Raw genomic sequence first — 20,384 nt, forward strand, 5'->3', positions numbered from 1 at the left:
TATTTTGGCCTAGTTTCCAGTTATTGCCTTGTCCTTTGTCTTTCCAACTCTACAGCCTCATCCACCTGGAAGCCTCTGGCTCATTAAGGCAACTTAACTAATTCTATCCTGTGTGTGAAACTCCCTCTCTGTCTCCCTCTCTCTTCACACATCTATCTTCAAACATGGGCTTCACCCCTTTAATCTTCTTTCCTCACAATAACCAACTCTAGAAAAGTATGTGTGAACTGCATTTGCTCACAGTCACCCTTTCTGTCTCCCTCTTTCCATCTTCTGTTTTTTCTCATTGTCTCATATTAGATTGTCAAATGTGCAAGCAGAGTCTCTTTTCTTTTTACCATTTTGTTATTGTTATGTGCCTTATTTTTTATTTATGGTGACTCTATCACAGGGGTTTCTTGGCAAGTTTCTTCAGAGGGCATTTACCACTGCCATCCTCTGAAGCTGAGAGAATGTGACTTGCCCCAGAGGGTTTTTATGCTCCCTGATCCCTGATCTCCAGAGTTGTAGTCCAGTGTTCAAACCACTACATCATGTTGGCTCTGAACTCTGTAAAGCAGTAGGAATAATCTCTGTGTGCATGTGTAAGAGAGAGAAAGAGAGAGAGATCCTTTGGAAGAATCCAGGCATGTCCAGCAATTTCCTCTAATCTTTCAGTTGTAGCCCATATTCCTTCCCCCTTATCAGGATCCCTGGTGTTAATTCCTTGGATTACAGTGTCTTCCTTCCCTGTACACCTGGATTGTCCTACCTGTCCAGTATCAGCTACTTACTCGTTTAACCATATACTCCTCCTTAGGATCTTCATCACTAAGGCTAGGAATTTCCCCAGTCCCTGTCTGCCTTAGTGGTTATCTGAACTGAGTTAAAGCTTCACCTCAGTTATCAGTCGCAGCCTGAATCCCTGGATGGAGCTATAAAGTTTTGCATTTCCAGTATTACGTAAATGTGGATACATGGAAAATATATTTTTTGCATATTATCCTTAAAAAGTAGTTTGAAAATAATTGTGTAAGTCTTATACTGACAAGCAGGCTTCACATGAGAGCTCTGGAAAACAGTTCCTTTGTTAACTGCAAGATCAATTTCTTCACATCCTGCCTGTTGGGAAGAGGGAGTCCATTTCTAATTAAAGCCCTTAGTCCATCTTTGAGAAAACCATCAGGATCTTCCAATTTTACCGAAGATGGTTCCACAGAAGATAGCACAACTATATGGTTTAGTGTCTTTCAGTTTCAGGAAGAAGTTAATTATTATGCAAGAGCACCAGATCCCATTTGATCTTGGAAACTAAGCAGGGCGAGATCTGATTAGTACTTAGATGAGAAACCACCAGGGAATCTCAGGTGCTGTAGGTTATATTTCATTGGAAGGAACTGGCAAAACCACCTCTGAATATTCCTTGCCTGAGAAAACCCCTATGAAATTAATAGGGTTGCTGTAAGTTGACTGTTGATTTGAAGGCACATAAACATGCATTATTGTATGCACACAATTGTATGGGACTAAACCATCAATAAAGCCAGCGTGGTGCAGTGGTTTGAGTGTTGACTAGGATTTTCAAGACCCAAATTTGAATCCCTGCTCTGCCAAAGAAACCCACTGGGTGACCTTAGGCAATTCACATACTCTCAGCCCCATAGGAAAGCAATGGTGAACCCCTTCTGAGCAAAACATGTCAAGAAAACCTGATGATAGATTTGCCCTAGGGTCTCCATCTGTCGGAAATGACTTGAGGGCACATGATGACAATTAATATTAAACTATTAATATCTGGAATTCTTCAGCAAATTTACAGCGCTTTATAAATAAAATATAATAATAATAACAACAACAACAACAATAATTCAACACTGTCATAAAGTAGGATCCCACTAAAAATGAGACCCTGTTTTATTCAGTATTGTGTGCCTACTTTTGTTCTTCATATCATGTTCTTTCTAGTGCATCTATTTTAAAAATAATCTGAGGTGCTTTTTCAATGCATGTAATGAGAACAATGGAAAGGTCCACAGCTGTGAGAAAATTTAAAAATATCCATAACATGCCTTAACTTAAAATACAAGGGCCATATTATTCAGCTTCTGGGTGTTTATGTGTGTGCACACGTGTGCATGGTCCATATATGTAGATGTACACACATATACATAGTGTAGCATAGGGTTCAGATCCATCATTGTTCAGGGAAAGGGATCATTTGCCCCTCCAGTAGTTTTAGACTACAATTTCTTTGGTTCCATACCATGTCTGGGACTTTTGGGAGTTGATGTTCAAAACATCTGGACAGACAGTATTTCCTTACTCTGGCGAAACACTATTCTTGCTGGAGCATGAAGCATGATTTCCTTTCTTGAACCATGTGGCCACCTTTCATTAAATGTATTGCTGATCCTATTGATACTTCTGATGCATACTCTCCTTTACTTGTTCCTGTGGTTTCTTTGTGACACATCAAGATTAGTATGGCTGATCTGTGAGGGGAGGTTGAGAACAGAGAAAATGGCTTTTACTTATTAGTCATTATAGTATAGTATTTCTTTGAATCCTAGTCATTGAGGGAATGCAGGGCTGAGGGTGGAGCATTGCCATGACATCCTACTTCTGGTCTTCTGTCTAGCCACTTTAGGCAGCAGGTTTCTAGGCTAGGTGGATCCTGGCCCTAACCCACGTGGACTCTTCTTATTTTTGTATACTTAGCTGCCATTTCTGCTAGGACATACATAAGCAACCAGAGGCCCCACAGATTAAGTACCAATTTACAAAGAAGCCCAGAGAGTGTGTGTATATTCTTGTTCATCTGTGGTCCCTCTTTTGACTGATCTCAGCAATTAAAGGGAATTTCCAATCACTGCTGCAAATAGATTTACTTAAAGCTTATGTGACGTCAGTGAGCTTCATTGTGGCTAAGGTATGAGACACAATTCCCTGTTTGCACTCTGGGACGATAGCTGAAACAAACACATCTGAGCCAGAGCTGTCCCAAAATATTTTGCTGTAGGAAGCAAAAGGCAATAGAAGCTGACTGACAGCCTTATCACACAAGAAAAGTAAGCAGAAATGGAACCAGAGTAGTGCCTTTCTCTGTGCCTTACTGCATGACGTTGCAGCGCTTCAGTTCTCTTTCTGAAGGAGACAGTTGTAAAAGTGTCTTTTGTCTAACAGATTTTGCCATTTTGAAAAAACATATGCTTTTACAACTCCCTTGGGAAGAGTACTAAAATTCTGCAACATTATGTGGTAAAGCACAGAGAAAGATGCTACTGTCTAACCTAGAGATTCCTAGAGAGAACACTCCACTAGGCATTAGTAGCTCCTCCAGCACAATTCTATGGCCCATTACAGACCGCCCAAAAGGGGTGGTCTCGGGCCGCTGCTGGTTGCAGCGCGGAAGAGTCACAGCAGCCAAACCGTGCAACTCCTCCGCGCTGCAAAGAAGGAGTGCGAAAATCGCACTCCTTCCGGCAACCCGGAAGAGATGCCGCAAGTGCCAAAGTGCGCACTTGCGGCATCACTTCCGGGCCATGATGTGCAGACGCAGAGCGTCAATTATGTCAAAATGGCGGCGGCCGTGTGGAACGTTCGCTGACATTTGTTACGGACTCTGTCCGTAACAGGGTAAGGGGCGTCTGGAAGAGACACCCCTTTTTCAAAATGGGACATCCTAAGGACATCCCTTATGGCGGTATGTAACGCGCCTATGGTCAATGTCTGGCAGATGTTGACCACAGAGTGGCACTGAGAGACCTAGAAATTCCTAGAGAGGTGTTCTCTCAGGTAAAAACATAGTATTTTTGTTATTTGCTGTTTTTCCACATTCACGGGGGTCGTGTGCCCCTAACCCCAGCGAATGTGAAGGGACAAGTGTAATAGCACTAAATGTAGTGTGATATTGTCTGTAGTTGGTGTAGGACAGACTATGTGACACAGCCCTATCCTGCTACAGAGGTAAAAGATCAGGGGCCTCAGGAGGACAGCTGGAGGCGGGGGCTGCCATTGCTTCTTCCGACATTGCACCTTGAGACATTTGTCACACTTTGCCTCATAGTAGGGCCTGCCCTGATTTAATCTGAGCAAGGAAGACCAGATGGGCATTACAGTAGCCCATTGTGAATGGAATCAGTGCAGCTACCTTGCACCTTCACAGCTGCCTGAGCATGAATACATCACTTGTGTGTGTTGTTTGGGTATTGGCTCAGCATGTCACAGTCCAAGGACATTTCTCCAAATCCAGCTGGCATGAATTGGGACTCCTGAACCATCTCCTTACAGCAATGGTGAGCACCCCGCCCAGTCTGACAGCTCTTCCTTCTCCTTTCATCCTACTCATTCCTGCAAGCTCAGGCTGCCAGGTGCAAGCTGCAGCAGCTCCCGCGTACACACCCACCGAGAGACTGAGGGCAGCTGGGCTCAGGCCATTTCTATGGCAGGAAGTTAGTCCTTTTCCGTACAAACCAGTGAGTGGGGTGGAGTGCGTGGGAGAAGGGTGTGAGCAGCATTGTGGGTAAGAATTAGCCCGGTTTTGACAGTAGAAGGGATTGTCTCACTTTCCCTTTTGGGACAGACCTAGCCTTATATTCTTCAGAATGATTGTTTGTCCGGAGAATGGGCTGGAGGCTTCCATTCGTTCCAATTCTGATTGCAGAATTGGTGATAACTTTGTCATTTAATGCTCAGGGTGTCTCACAGTGTAGAAACTTTATATTAGGGGTGGGAAACTTGTTGAAATTGGGTGTGGGCCATTTTTGTCTCCCCTCCCACATTTTTCAGCCAAAAGCCCCAAAGGAGCACAGTTGGCCATTTGCGTCCATTTCCTCTAGACCTGTTTCACCTCTGGTCGCCTCTGGTCACCTCTGGTTATGGGGGTGGAGATTTTGGGGCATGAAACAGGAGAAGGAATGGCCCAACATGGCCAATTGCCTGTCCTGAGTGCTTCTGGAGGCACAACTGGCCATTTTGCCATTTTTACCTCCTAACAATGGCATTGGGAGGACACAGGATTACAATAACTCATTTGGAGCCCATATATGGCTGGCAATATATTCACCTCTGCCTTGCCTGGATATTGTACTTGAACAGATTGGAATACTGTGACACTGAGGCTTTGCCCTGGCCAGCTTCTTCACACAGTAGTTCTTTAGTCAAATAATTTACAATCAAACCTTTGAGCTAAACAGCTATAATGAAAAGATGCTTCAAACATGGCTGCTGGAAGAGATACCCTTGCTCAATCTTTTTATTTGCTGTGTGGAAAATTGGCTTTTGAGTCTACAGCAGGGGTGTGGAACTTTCCTTTTTTGGTGCAGGGGCCAAATTCCAATTTGGGAAGTGTCTTCTTGAGTGGAGGCATCCCAGTAGTGGCTGGAGCAAAAACAAACTGAGCAAGGCCGGATGTATTAAATTTGTTTATCCCACACACATACACACAGCAAGTAAAGCACAACACAGTTCTGTGCATATCTACTTAGGAGTAAGCACTACTGCAGCAGCAGCCACAGCCGTTGCTTCCTGGGCTGCAAATCAGAGTTCAGCAATGACTGCCACTTCCTTGGCTTTAAATAGTATGTTATCTTCAATCACTGTTTACAGGTCACAGTAGAAGGGATGGAGAACTCTGTGGGCTGAATTCAGCCTCTGGCCCAATGATTTCCCATCCCTGGTCTAGACCAATGCTAGGAATTGCATAGCACTCCTAATGTAGAACTGCAGCTACTGGCAATCCTCTCTATGATTCTATTGGCTGGGAGGGCCAGGGCTGCTGGGAATGGCAGTCTGACAACACCCAGAGGTCTACGCAATTCCTACCCATTGTCCACAGAAAACACCAGTTCTCCTGGATTTTGCTATTATTCACAACAATCCTTGCAGGTCCACCATTAAACTGAAAGGTTTGCCAGTACTGTAATATGTGAAAGAAAGCTTCGGTGTGCATGTGTGGGGAGAGTCTTTTGATCCTTTTAAGCTGTTTCTGAGAAAGGGTTCCATGGTTTTTAACTGATCTCTGCAGCAATGTTTATAAGAGAAGCCTAATGTGCAGAGATTAGCAAAGGATTGTACTTGCATGCATACTATGAGAGCTTCTCTCTCTATTTCTCTTTTCCTTTTTTGCGCATCAAGACGCTGTTCAATGCAGGCACAAGAAGAGATCCAGCCAGTTTTTCCCCCCTAGTCAGATGGCAATCCTAATATACCTGGATAATGAGAGAACTGGGCTCCAGGCATTTCTTCTCACCCTGCCCTGTCTTAGTGAACAATATGTCAGAAAATCAGAATATTTATTTATTTCAAACTACAGTATACATTGGTGGCTTTTGGAACTACCCCCTCACAAAGTGATGCAGATCAAAAGAAAATATACTGATACAACAGATACACAGGTATATTAGAAAGGTGCATGTGGCTATGAAACTTCTCCAGCCAGATTATTTATTTGGCAATAAACTATGATATTTATTCAGTAGATATTACTGTTGTGTGTTCATCAGTGTTCCCTAAAGTTAATACATAAAGTGTGGATAGTAAATATGTATCTTTAAACACCACATGAATGCCTTTGGGGACCCCCAGTAAGAGTCTCCAGATGCACATCCACACTGATGTTCAGGGACAATGAAGCTGTGCATATTTTAGGCTCATTCCCATTTACATTTAAACCAATTTCAGATTCGCCTTCATTCCGTGTTGGTAAATTGATTCCAAAAGTTCCGTTGTTCCCACTATGAAAGCAGATCTTTTCATTAACTCGTTGTAATCGCATCTTTTTTGACAAGATTGTCGTCCCCACTAGTTTGCGCTGCTTCAAAATGAATGTCAATCTTCTGCGTCATCAGTGACATAAGCGGCAGCCCAGGCAGGCTGGTTTGAGTTGACAGAAGATTGGATTCATTGGTTTTGCAACTACTTGCCTCACTGAGTGCAATTAAAAAAATTCTGTCACACCACAAGCACAAAGGCAGCACTGAGAGAGGGTGGGAATGGTGGAGCTACCCAAAACTGAGGAAGGATGGTAAATACCCCTCTGTCATTAGTTCCTCCCCTCCAGAATGATGCGATTCAGATCCGTTGTTCCCACTTGTTGAACACACTTTGGAATCAATTCTTTTAAAAAAGAACAGCTAGGAAACTAGTGTCTGGAAAAAAATGGGGTGTTTTTGCATTTGCCTTGCCTTATTGCAACAGAAATCAATCAAAGTAGGATCAGAATCGGTTTCAAATGGGAACGACAGTCATATAACCCGATCAGCAATTCACTTTAAATCATAGTGGGAATGCACCCTCTATGTGTTTGCTGGGGAGCACTGGTGCCCATGTACTGAGAAGTCTCTCAGCCTCATCTCAAGATCAATATGAGCAGCTCCTTCATGTTATATGGCAAAGGCATGATCAGGCCTCTCTCAAAGCCATTTCAACTTTCCTGTTTTCTGTTCAGACAGGCATCCTCCTTTCTCCAACATCAGGTCCCCCCACTCCACCCTTCTTTTGCTTTGCTTTTGCTTTCAGAAGTCTTGCTAAGCCAAGTCTTCCTCCCAGACTTTGCACAAGCTGCAGTAAATGTATCTGTCTTGTGATCTAGGCCTTTCCTTTGCTGCAGAAGCGGATATGGAGCCTTCCCACCCCCCTCTCCTTGGCACTTCCTGTACAAAATCGTCTCAATGTACAGGCTCCCCTGCCCCCACCTGGGGCCTCTGGCCAAGGCCATGAGAACTTCCTTTTTCTGCTAAAAATTCACATATGTGAAGAACTAAATACTTGGGGAGGGAAATGCAGAAGCAGAGGCTGGGACAGGACGCACAACCCCATTCACAGACCCTACAAGCTGTCTGGCAACTTAAGCCCCTTGAGTTGCTTGCCTGAAGAAGTGTAACATGCTTTGGTTGTTCTGAGCTCAGAAAAGTTAGTTTATGGATGACAACGTCCAGAATTCTGCTATGCCTGTACTGGCTGAAGCATTCTGGGAGTTTAGTCCAAAAGGTTTCTTAGTTCTGGTTCTGCCCTCCTGCCTTCTCATTTTTTAAAGACTGGCTTCCTCTTCCATGTCCAAGACCCTGTTTTCCCTTCCCAGACCCTATTTCAACCTGTTGAGATGCCAGTCTTGAAAACCCTTCTCACACATTTTACAGGAGTGATTACAGTGTAATTCCCCTTCCCTATTTCTGCTATCGTAGTTTGGCCATATCTTTCAAATGTCCCAGCTGTTGTGTGCTTTCAAGTTGTTTCCGACTTATGGTGACCCTAAAGCGACCTTATCATGGGGTTTTCTTGGTAAAATTTGTTCAGAGAAGGTTTGATATTGCCTTCCCCTGAGGCTGAGAGAGTGTGACTTTCCCAAGGTCACCCAGTAGGTTTCATGGCTAAGCAGGAACCGAACCCTGGTCTCCAGAGTTGTCCTCCAACATTCAAACTACTATGCCATGCTGGATCACACCTTTCAAATCCTTCTCTACAAGCAGTGATGGAATAGTACGTAAAACAGGTTATTCTAGGAGGCTAATTTCTAAACTCAGTGATGAATGTGGAGGAAATGCTTTTTTGAAGCTTGCTTCACAGACTATTCACACCCACATCCACCACAGCCTATATAGAGATCTATTTTCTCCTTCTCCTGCAGTCCTGGGTTTTCTGCACATTGAGCTTTCATGGTGCCCATTGACCCTAACCACAGCTATGTGAAAATGTTTGCTGTATGGCTATATTTAGCTACCTTTCTTAAGCATTAAAATGTACCATAGGCATATAAGCATCTCTAATTATATTTCCAACAAAGTAGCCGAAATCTAGAACAAAATCCATGAGGGCAAGAGGGAGTGACCCCAGTGAACAAACAACTACATTTTAAAAAGTCACAAGATGTACCCCAAAGCAATGTGGATTGTCCTTCAAAATAAGGTTAAATTATACTTTGGACTGCCATCTGGCTGATTGAACAATCCCCTCTTGACCTTCAGTGCAACAATAAGAAGTTGTAAATTTAGCCATAAATGGAAACAGAATTTTCTTGCAATTATGAAAGCACCAAAATTTCCCTTCCCGCAACTCTCCTAGCTACTTCCTGTAGTAACTTCACTGTACCCCAGCAGAACCTTAAGGTTCTTCTCGCCCCCTAGCTATCTTCAGGCCCCTCCTATAATTGTCACCATCGAGAGCTTGGGAACATTACATTTTTGGACTATGGCTCTCAGAATAACTCAGGAAGCACGGAATGCTGAAATTTCCAGAATCACTGCCCAGTGGCATCATTAGGGAGGTGCAGGGGATGCGAACCGCACTGGGTACCACCTGAGAGGAAGGGTGACCTGAGAGGAAGGGTCCTTCTCCTGCTGTGTATGTGTGTGGGGGGGTGCAAAGCTGCTGCTGGCACCCGCTGTTCTCTGCTGCCCTGGCTCTCTCAGTCAAGGAGACAAAGCAGCAAAAAAAGGAGGAGTGAGCAGGCACCTGCCCCCCCTTCCCTAGTGCCATAGCTGGCTCACACATGCAAGCCAAGGCATCAAGGAAGGACGCAGCCTGCCTGCCCCCCCCCCCCCAACCGTTCCTGGTGCCTTGGTGGGCTCATGGTTTGTCTCGGTGGACAGGTAGGGAATGTCAGTACCGCTCCCCCAACATCCCCAGTCACCTGAACTGGGTGACGCCAATACTAGGAATGCCACTGTCACTGCCCTTCTAGATCAGGAGTTGATAAGTTTTGTCCCTCCAGATATTTTGGACTTTTGTTGTTGATGTCAACTACTGTTTACAGTATTTAGCTTCAACTTATGGTGACCCTATGAATTTGAGACTTCCAAGCACCCCAGTCATAGAAAGCTCTACTCAGGTCTTGCAAACTCACGGCCATGTTTAACTTGATGAGGTGTATCCACTTGTAATTCAGACATCCTCTTTTCCTACTACTGTCCATTAAAATTTACCTAGTTTTGGACTACGGCTGCTATAATTCATCACCATTGGCCATGTTGCTTGCTGCTTGTGGGAGGTGATGTCCAGCGAATGTGAAACTGTTTAAGGACTAAGCAACTTTTTCTTGCTTCAAAAGCTTCCACAGAGCCATGGGCTATGTTTTTCTTGTGAAAAGTGAGATAAAATGAGTCTGTGGGCAGACTTTCCATAGCTGAATTCCATATTGGTCCTAGCCAGTTCTTTTAAAGAGACAGTCACAGCAGTGGGTGATGGCTGTATCCTCTCATGGAAGCATTTATTCTTGTGCACATTCAAGTAATTTACAACTTATGTTAGCTCTAAGACAAAACTATCATGGGGTTTTCCTGGAGCTGAGAGTGTGTGATTCACCCAAGGTCACCCAGTGTGTGAGTGTGACTCACCTAAGGTCACCCAGTGGGTTTCCATGACTGAGCGAGGAACTGAACCCTGGTCTCCAGAATTGTAGTACAATGCAATGTACTACACTACACTATGCTGGCTCTCCCAGGAGGCATAGGCATGAGTAAATGTACAGAAAGGCTATCACAGGAGCAGGGAAAATGAGTTTGACTTGCCACTGCCTGTTTTCTTTCGAAAATCCATGCGTTAAATAAAGGTAGCATGCCACAAGAGTGCACCCTTGTGGGCACTTCATGGGAATGCGTGACTGTCCAGTAGAAGTCAGGATACGATGAAGCAGACCAAGCCTAGGTCTGCTCAGCTTCTGAGTTAGATGTGTTCACTTCAAAAGGGCAGTGGGTGAATTCACAGTTATTTAATTCCTTGGTACTGTATCCTTGGAAGAGATGTTTATGGGATTTACTTATTCAGGTGTCAAAATAACTTGGCCAGTTTTAATATTGTATGCAGGAGAGAGGTTCCTGGTTTGGGGGGAAAGGAAACGGGCACAAGGAAGAGTCAACATAGAGCTGGGGGGAGAGGTGGTTGTACAAATATATGGTTGCTAAAGCAAAAACTGGAAACCGCTTCTGTACCTTTAATGGTTGTGTTGAAGAGGAAATTTCAGAAGGTTTTGCTTGTCATGTATGCTTCACCTGGTGAAATTTCCCCTTTTACACAACCATGAAAGGGACACCAAAGGGATTTCCATGGCTGAGGTGAGGATTCAAACCCAGGCTGCTGCTGGTGCAAGTCACTCTGAGGCACCCACCCATATGATTGACACTGGGTGCCTAATTTTCGATCTCAAGAGGGAGCACTTTGCGCCAGCTGCTCCAGTAACACAGCAGGGATGTGTGTCTAGACAACTGCCCATTGTCACTATGAAGTGCAGAGGTAATGGGAATCCCCGGAGCAGCTCCAGGGCCAGAATACTCCAGGAGCAGCCTGGAGTATTCTGGCTGGTGTAAACAGGCCCTCAGTGAGACATATCTGCCTATGTGTCATGGAACTGAACTGTTAAAAACAAAAGGGTAAAAATGCTAAAAGAGGCAATTTTATTTATTAATAGAGATGTAATGAAGCAGTGGGAGAGAGTCTCTTTGTAGTAAAGCCTGAAAATATTAGTAGCCATGCTGACTGGGAGATTCTGGAAACTGAAATCTAATACAGTAATTTCTTCAAGCTCTATCTTGTAGGTTATGCATTGCATACTCAAACTATTTATACACAAATGTTTGTAGATCACTCCATATGTTTTGTTTTTGGTTTATTTCTTTTTAAAGGGGTTTTTAAACAAGGCGGCACGTTTTCCTAGGGTGGTATGGAGGGGGTGAGAGGAATATCTACAGCTTTTCTGGCGGTTACTTTTCTATCAAGACTCTGCAAAATAATTTCCCTCCTACAGAGTTCCAAATGTTTACAAGAAGGACTCAGTGTCCCCAAAGATGAAAGACCTCACCATGCATAGAGTAGGAGATGATGTCAGCTGGTACTAGGGGAATTTGCTCTGTATTTGCTGCCTTCTCCTCCACTGTCATATTCTTTTTGAAATAGGGACTGCAAAACTCGCAAGACTGTGAACAAGATTTGTAAATCCCTATTAAAGACCCCAGCAAGCCCAACTAGCTACCCACTTCTGTCTTGCAAAGGAACCCTGCCACCTCAAAGGCATCTGTGGTGGGCTGAATCCACAGATTGCACCTTTTTTGTCTTAAATATGGTTTGGGGGCCCTTGAATTGTGAAGTCGAAGGCTTTCATGGCTGGCATCCATAGTTTTTGTGGGGTTTTTGGGCAATGTTGCCATGTTCTAGAAGAGTTTATTCCTGGCATTTTGCCAGCATCTTCTCTGAAGATGCCAGCCACAGATGCTGGCAAAACGTCAGGAATAAACTCTTTTACAACATGGCCACATAGCCCGAAAACCCACAAAAAACTAAGGCCCTAGAATTATTTATGGTTTTCCACTTTCATGGGGGACCTTCTTCTGCACTTCTAACCCCAGTGAATGTGGAGAGCTGACTGTATATGCATATATATTTGCAACCTAAAAGTGGCAAGAAGTTGCATGGGTGCCCTTTTCTTCCCACATAGCACAGCAAACCTTCACAGTCACAGCCACACACAGATTCTTACCATACATTGAGAAGGGCTGCCCAGATCTCACACGTGAGCCTTGCAATCCTGTTGTGGCTTGTCTAATGTCATTAGCAACACAGCCGTGGCAACTAAAGGAAGGAGATACACAAAGCACAAACACAGCATAATGGGATCGTGGTGGCCACTGGCTCTTTTCCTGCTCTTCTGTAAGTGTGTGACAGGTAAGGGTTATGAGGGAAAGGCAGCTCCAATGTCGTGTGAAGATGCTACTTCACACTACTTAAGCAGGAGATTCCTCCTTCTCCATCCCACCCACCCCTTGTAACAGTCATCTATATCTATGACAATGGGGAAACTTGCGAATGAGGAATGTTTAGCCTAGTAGGTTCAAGTTATAACTCAGCCACCAAGTGCAATGAATGGTCTGTCATCTGTCAAGGCAAACTGCCTGGGCAGGTAGACATGGGAAATCTATGGTTAGGCTCTTTTGTCTGCTGTCAATGAGAGAAAATTTGGATCATGGGGATGACACCGGGACTGTGTTTTTGGGGGTGCTGTTTACCATATATATTCATGTACAAGTCGACCTCATGTATAAGTTGAGGGAAGGTTTCAGGGTCAAAATCCTGGATTTTGATATGACCTGTAGACAGGTCGAGGGCAAAATTTCAGGGGCTATAAGGAAGGATGGAAAGGGGGAAATACCACTTCTGCCCCTCCTCCTTTTCTGGGTTTCTCCCAACCGATTCCCAGGTGCTGGAGGAGAGGTTTTAACATCAGATTGAGAAAGGAAGCAAGTGGATTTAAATGGAGAGGTTTTTTTCCCATAGGAGTCCAGGTCTTGCAAAACTGACTGAAGAGAGAAGCAAGTGGTTTTAAATGGGGAGCTTTTTACATAGGAAGCAAGGTCTTGCAAAACGGACCAGAGAGAGAAGGAAGTGGTTTTAAATGGAGAGTTTTTTCCCATAGGAAGCCAGGTCTTGCGAAACGAACAAGTGAAAGAAGCAAGTGGTTTTAAATGGGGAATTTTTTCCATAAGAAGCCAGGTCTTGCAAAACAGACTGGAGAGATGGTTTTAAATGGGAAGCTTTTTCCCTAGGTAGCAAGGACTGGGGGTGGAAGGAAATTGGTGTTAAATGGAGATTGGAGCAACAGGCTTGTTTGCTTTCTAAACACTAATGGTGTATCGACCCATATATACATCTACCCAGAATTTTAGGGTCAATTTTGAGGCATAAATTTCTCAACTTATAATTGAGTATATATGGTAACTCACCGAACCAAGACCATTTTTCTGAACTGTGGCCTGTTACAGACTGCCAAAATAAAGCTGCTTTGGGTCTCTTTGGAGGTATGCTGTTTAAATGATGCATGGGTCCTAAGAATCCGGAAGCTGCACCAATGCTGCACTCCAGTGCTTAGGAATGGAGTGTGGCTTTGGCGCAACCTCTGGACTCTTAGGACCCATGCATCATTTAAAAAGCATACCTCCAAAGAGACCCGAAGCAGCTTTATTTTGGCAGTCTGTAACAGGCCTATATTGATCTGTTTATTTGTTCTCTTCCCTATGAGTGAAAACCTACAGTTATTTGTGTGGTACACTTTACTCATGCTTACTATAGATGTTGTTGTTGTTGTTGTTGTGTGCCTTTAAGTGATTTCTGTCATAGGGTGACTCTAAGGCGATCCCATCATAGGGTTTCTGGCTGATCAGGCTTTGATGCCCCTCTTGGCCATGGAAATATACTGGGTGACCTTGGTACGTAGAGAGATCTTGCAGCACCTTTGAGACTAACTGAAAGAAAGAAATTGGCAGCATGAGCTTTCGTAGAGTTCAGTCTACTTCCTCAGACGCATGAGTGACCTTGGGTGAGTCACACTCTCTCAGCCTCAGAGCAGTCAATGAGAGAAGATTTGGATCATGGGAACGACATTGGGACTGTGTTATTGCAGATGTCCAAGGTTACCCAGTGGGTTTCCATGGCCAAGGAGGAAATCAAATCCTGATCGTTAGAGAAGATTATCCCACTAGACTCTTAAAACTTTGCTATTCCACTTTTACTGCTCTGACTGCCTCCTGTGGCATTCTGGAGTTTGTAGTTCAGTGAGGCTTAAAATCTCTCCAGCTAAATATTCTAAATGCCACTTCCTAAACTGCAAATACCAGGAGGCAGTCAGAACAGTTAAAGTGGAATAGCAGTGCTATAAGAGTGTGGTGCAGTAATCTCTCAAATGCTCAAACTACTGTACTGTATCACAGGAATATTTTCCCCAGCTTATTCAAAGTGTGTGTTTGTGGTTTTTCAAGTATTGGGTATTACTTATTTGTTTTGTCTTGTTCTTGTTATCAGGTTTTATGTAACTGTTTGGAGCCTACACATTTGCCTGCCACCAACCTTTTGTGATGGAGAGGATGAATATGTACAGGAATGTAGCTATCAGGAGAAATGTCCCCCAAATCATAGAGCTGGAAGAGACTGCAAGGGCCATCCAGTCCAACCCCCTGCCATGCAGGAAATCTAAATCAGAGCATCCCCGACAGATGGCCATCCAGCCTCTGTTTAAAGACCTCCAAAGAAGGAGACTTCACTACATTCCGAGGGAGTGTGTTCCACTGTCAAATAGCTCTTACTGTCAGGAAATTTTTCCTAATGTTGAGGTGGAATCTTTTTTCCTGGAGCTTGCATCCATTGTTCCGGGTCCTAGTCTCTGGAGCAGCAGAAAACAAGCCTGCTCCCTCCTCAATATGATATCCCTTCAAGTATTTAAACAGGGCTATCATATCACCTCTTAACCTTCTCTTCTCCAGGCTAAACATCCCCAGCTCCCTTAGTCGTTCCTCATAGGGCATGGTTTACAGACCCTTCACCATTTTAGTTGCCCTCCTTTGGACACACTCCAGTTTCTCAACATCCTTTTTGACTTATGGTGCCCAGAACTGGACACAATATTCCAGGTGGGGCCTGACCAGAGCAGAATAGAGTGGCAGTATTACTTCTCTTGATCTGGACACTATACTTCTATTGATGCAGCTGAAAATTGCACTGGCCTTTTTAGCTGCTGCATCGCACTGTTGACTCATGTTCAACCTGTGGTCTACTTGGACTCCTAGATCCCTTTCACATATAGTCTTGTTCAGCTAGGTGTCACCCATCCTATATCTGTTCATTTCATTTTTCCGCCCTAAGTGCAATACCTTACGTTTCTTTGTGTTGAAATTAATTTTGTTAGCTTTGGTCCAGCTTTTTAATCTATTAAGGTCATTCTCAAGTTTGATCCTGTCCTCTGGGGTATTAGCTACTCCTCCTAATTTGCCCTTTGATGTGTTCCTTCCTTTCCCAATTTTCTAGCACTGCAGTAACTTAAAGCTGCAGCTAAACATTTAGGGGCCATACAATCTAGGCATGGTAAAGTGAACAAGGGAGTATGCACACAGCAAATATAAGTTCTTAGTATGAACAATTTTCAGTGTCTCACTTTCTGAAATTTGGAGACTGAAGGAAAAATTAATGTTGGGGTGGAATTCTTTTTGGGAGAGACAACATCCTAATTTTGCCCTATCCTGTAGCCACACCCTTGAACATTAATTTTAAAACAATTTTCTAACACTATATGATGCAAAGCTGTATTTCTGATTATAGCATCTGCATCTACTATACATGGGTAGGATAATCTGCTACATTTTGTTGTAGTTGTTGTTGTTAAAACTTAATTGTGGGAATAGATTGCAGAACTGAACTGACTAAAATATCGACCCAGCATGTTTTGAGTAATTCTGAATAAAGAAAAATTCAAAGTTCATCTCAGTGGCAGGAACCAGTACCATTAAGGTTACTAACTGATCAAGACAACCAAAATTGACCTTGAGAAGTTGTTGTTTTTTGTTTGTTTGTTTTGAGATGAGATGTCAGCTATTTATGAGACAAAGCTGGTATTTTTCTCTCTCAGCTGTGCAATATAGACCGCTTTTGTGCTTGTCTCTACCTTAAGAACCATAGAAATACCACAGTTCCCCCACTGCAGACCCTTTCTGGATTTCCTTCCTGGGCCAGAGGATTCTTTTTTTCCAGATATCAGATACTCAACAGATGTAGTATCTGTTGACTCCAGAAGGAACTACAGAAAGCTACTTTGAAGAAAGACAATTCCCAGGATCCCCTAGCTGGCATAGACAGTGGCTATGTTGGCTGCGGGATTCTGGAAATTGTCATCTCCATTTTTTCCCCCCAGACTCTTATCTCAACTTTCTTCCTTTGGAGGTGGGTGTCCTAATTTCAAAGGGGAGGTCTTTAAGCTCTGCCACAATGGCAATGTGGCAGAACAGGTGGCTTTTCTGCTGTCTTATGTGAGGGGAATGTTGGACAACTTTGCAGCTTCCCCAAACTTTTGTGATTAATGTTTTTGGTTGGATTCTCACAGAATTAGTGGCAGAGTCAACTAGAGTTCTAGCAGAAGCAAAGGGGAAGTAGTTCAAGGTGCTTTTATTCACTGCCACATGACAAAATACATCTCCCCAAATGCCCTCTTCTGAATAAGTTTGTAAAAGTCTGGGAACTTCATTGGTATTTTCTTTTTTCTTTAATTGTGTGTTTATTGTAAAGTTGTCTACTTATTTGTTGCAGAGGCACCAGTGCCATGCAGATCCTAACAAACATTTCTCTGATGTTTTTTTCTCCAATCCTAGGTCTAACCACTGGAGAAATAGGTATGTAGACCTACATACTTCCCTCCTTATCTGAACTAGTTGTCAGCAGTGGGTAAAGGAAGATCAACTAGAAGGATGGAAGAAGGCTGTCATGCTCAACAGCTGAGAAAACAAAACCAGCTGTGCTTAATGTAGGCAAACATGGGTTATAGCCTATCAGGTGTATGTGAACACATGTACCGCCAGGTGGGCATACAGAAGACATCTGTGTGCCTAAAGCTCCAAAGTGTTGAAGCAATGTGTGAACTACTTATGATTAGAACTTTGCAATGGACTCACTCCCCTGCAAAAATAATATTGTTGTATCTCAGGAAGACCTGGATTCATTTTTTACTTTAGATGGAAAGTAGATGTTTACTTTAGATTGGGGGGGGGGTTTGGGGGGAGAGGCAGGTTGCAACCTGGAGTGTCATAAACATGAAAAATATTTATACATTTAAAATAGTGAACAAAAGCAAACTGATATTAATAACCATAATTTTAAAAAGCAAAACATAAATGCTTAATGTCAAACCACTATAGGTTGCATGTGGCATACTGTTATTAACTCAGTGCTGCTCAGACTGGTGGTCCTTAGACCAGTGTTGTTCCGCAAGCTGTTGACTGCTGCTCGCTGGTGAATTTCCAGGAAAGAAAGAAACAATTTGTGCCAATGGGCACAAATATGGTGCCTGTCCTTGACACACTGGGGGATTGCTAGTCCCCCAGATCAGATGAGGAGTACTGAATTAAATGAAGCTTGTTGAATTTCAGTATAAATTCCATCTGTTTGGGTCCATGCTTTTTTTTTTTTTGCTGTCTTACCGACTTCTCTTTCATTTTTCATTTGGCTATCTCCTTGGTTTTCCTTGTTTGTTTGCCTGTTTATATACTGTACTAAAAAGAAATACAGCTCACCCTATAAATGTAGTTTTCATGGCAGGTTGTAATCATTTTTTAAAAAAATCACAGAACAAATTATAAAATACAAACAGCAGCAGCAGCATAGTTAAACAATCAGGTTAACAGAGCAAAGAAAGAACAGGTGGAGCCAATATAATAAAACCAATGAAATAAATTTGGTCTAACACACAAATTCTTCTCCAGCTTCTCTCTGTTTTTTTCATCTGTCACCAACCTGAATCTCTTCCCAGTACTGTCTTTCCTGATATTTAATGCCCTCTTCTGTTTGATGCCCATGATTCTATGCTCCCATAGGAATAGGCATTAGAAAATGAAATTTGTTGTTGCTGTTGTTATTGTGTGCTTTCGAGTCATTTCCAACTTATGGAGACCCTAAGGCAATCCAATCACCAGGGTTTTTTTTGGGGGGGGGGGGGGGTCTAGATTTGTTCAGAGGACGTTTGTCTTTGCCTTCTCTGAGGCTGAGAGAGTTTGGCTTGCCTATGGTCACCCAGTGAGTTCCCATGACTGAGTGGGGAGTTGAACCTTGGTTTCGAGTTGTAGTCCAATGGTCAAACAATACCACCATGCTGGCTCTCTAGAAAATCAAATACTCAACCCAATATACAGTATAGCAGAGATGGGCGACTCCAGGTCTAGAAACTGCACACAGTTCTTAACAGACCTTGGAGAATTATACCCATACTCGCCAATATTTCACAGATAAACAGTTAGACAGAAGATTAATTAGGACTATTGCTGCCAAATCAGAACAGTTGAAGGGTATGCCATACTGAAAATTTCAAACGAATATTTGGTTTTCTTTTTTGCTACTTTATGTGGCCCACATATCACCATATTTTTCGGCCTTCCTGGGACTCTTTTAGACCCCAGAGAATCCCTTTTTGAAAAAAAGGAAGTAAACCAGAAGTGACATCTTGACTAGAACCGAAGTCATGCACATGGTAAAGTTTCAAAGAGAAGGTGAAAGGACCAAAACGTAGCCCTAGAAAGGAAAAGTAATTATTCCTTTACTCAGGAATGGAGAACCTACAGCTTCCAGATGCTAACAGAACCATGAAGACCCTGTGAGACCCTGTTGGTAGAGTTCATGCTCTGCATACAGAAAGTTCCACTGGTATTTCCAGATAAGAATGGGAAGATTATTGCCTGAGACCCAGAACTACTACTCTCACTGTCCTTTACAACTGGTTGGGCTGGCTAGGGCTAATGGGAATTAGATTCCGGTAACATCTGGAGACCCACAGGCTTCTCAGTCCTGCCGTTTCACCCTCAGAGGGACAGAGTTTGGGCAGAAAGGCCAGTGTTCCATTTCAGTGGTATTTCTGGATACAACCCATTCCTCTCATTACATTCAGCTATGGTGCAGTGGAGAAAATAGAAGGAACACAATTCTTCCTGTGCTCGGTATAAATTCTTTCCACTAGCCCAGGCTGATCCTGCTTCCTTTTATTACTCCTCCTTTGACACTCAGCTCTCTCTTATCACAAGCCAGACATTTAATGCAAATTTTAATGCAAACCAGTTTGGCAGGGACAGTCCAAATGATTCCTTTATCATCTCACTTTTTATTCTACTTTTAAAATGTCTCAGTTTCTCTCTCTTCCTCCTGCTTTCCCCCTTTGTCCTCAGTTTACTTAAATTGTTGCAAACTGAGGTCAAAATGCAAAAATACAGTAGTTTATACACGGAATTAACTCAGAAGTGGGAAAAGGAGAGGAGGGACAGAATCTTGTTCTTCCCACCCACCAGGCTCAGAAATGAAAAACAAACACTTTGTCTTCAGTAGAAAGATATTGGGTCAGGCAAAACAACAAAGCCAAATACAATCTGCCAGTTCCTTGCAAAATCACAGAGAGAAAAAGCAAAATTGCAAAAAGCTAATCTTTTGTAGCACAGTTTTTCCTTCAACCAAGGCCTCCCAGCAGCACAACACCAGCCTAGTCTGGGATTTTCTGGCCTATATAGGTTCAAAAACTGGTCACAAACTGGCTCAAATTGGGATATACTGCAATAGTCTGGGACAATCAGACATAAACCATTGTTGGTTCTCTTGTAACTCATCCTGTTTCACAAGCCAACTTTCAGCACAATCTGAAGACGATGCACCCAGATGTAGCCTAAGTACCTGTACATCTTAGTATGGAAGCAAAAATCCGGATATAGGTATTGTCAATACACTGAGCACTTTCCACACTGAAAAAATAACTCACACACACAGTTGATTTCATCCAAATCTTTGGAGGTTCTTTATCTTGAGTTGCAATATAATACACATATTTACAAACTCTCCTCTGACTTTCATCAACTTCTCCGTCTGTTGTACATTATTATTATTAACCTTTATTTATAAAGCGCTGTAAATTT

The 20,384-nt window shown here is 43.1% G+C and overlaps 1 protein-coding gene across 5 annotated transcripts in view; it reads left to right on the top strand.

Annotated features, from left to right (window-relative positions):
* The first annotated feature begins 12,568 nt into the window (after window positions 1-12,568).
* The window catches only part of CDHR4 (cadherin related family member 4), a 39,519-nt gene continuing 31,703 nt past the window's right edge, over window positions 12,569-20,384 (top strand). For 4 of the 5 annotated variants that reach the window (XM_042455879.1, XM_042455882.1, XM_042455880.1 and 1 more), the window contains exons 1-2: window positions 12,576-12,630; window positions 17,094-17,114. In XM_042455879.1, coding sequence (XP_042311813.1) covers window positions 12,576-12,630; window positions 17,094-17,114 — 76 coding nt within the window. Of the gene's footprint in view, window positions 12,631-17,093; window positions 17,115-20,384 lie in introns of all 5 variants that reach the window. The other variant, XM_042455881.1, reaches the window with a different exon arrangement.

This window comes from Sceloporus undulatus, chromosome 2 (assembly GCF_019175285.1).
Source record: "Sceloporus undulatus isolate JIND9_A2432 ecotype Alabama chromosome 2, SceUnd_v1.1, whole genome shotgun sequence".
Lineage (NCBI taxonomy): Eukaryota > Metazoa > Chordata > Lepidosauria > Squamata > Phrynosomatidae > Sceloporus > Sceloporus undulatus.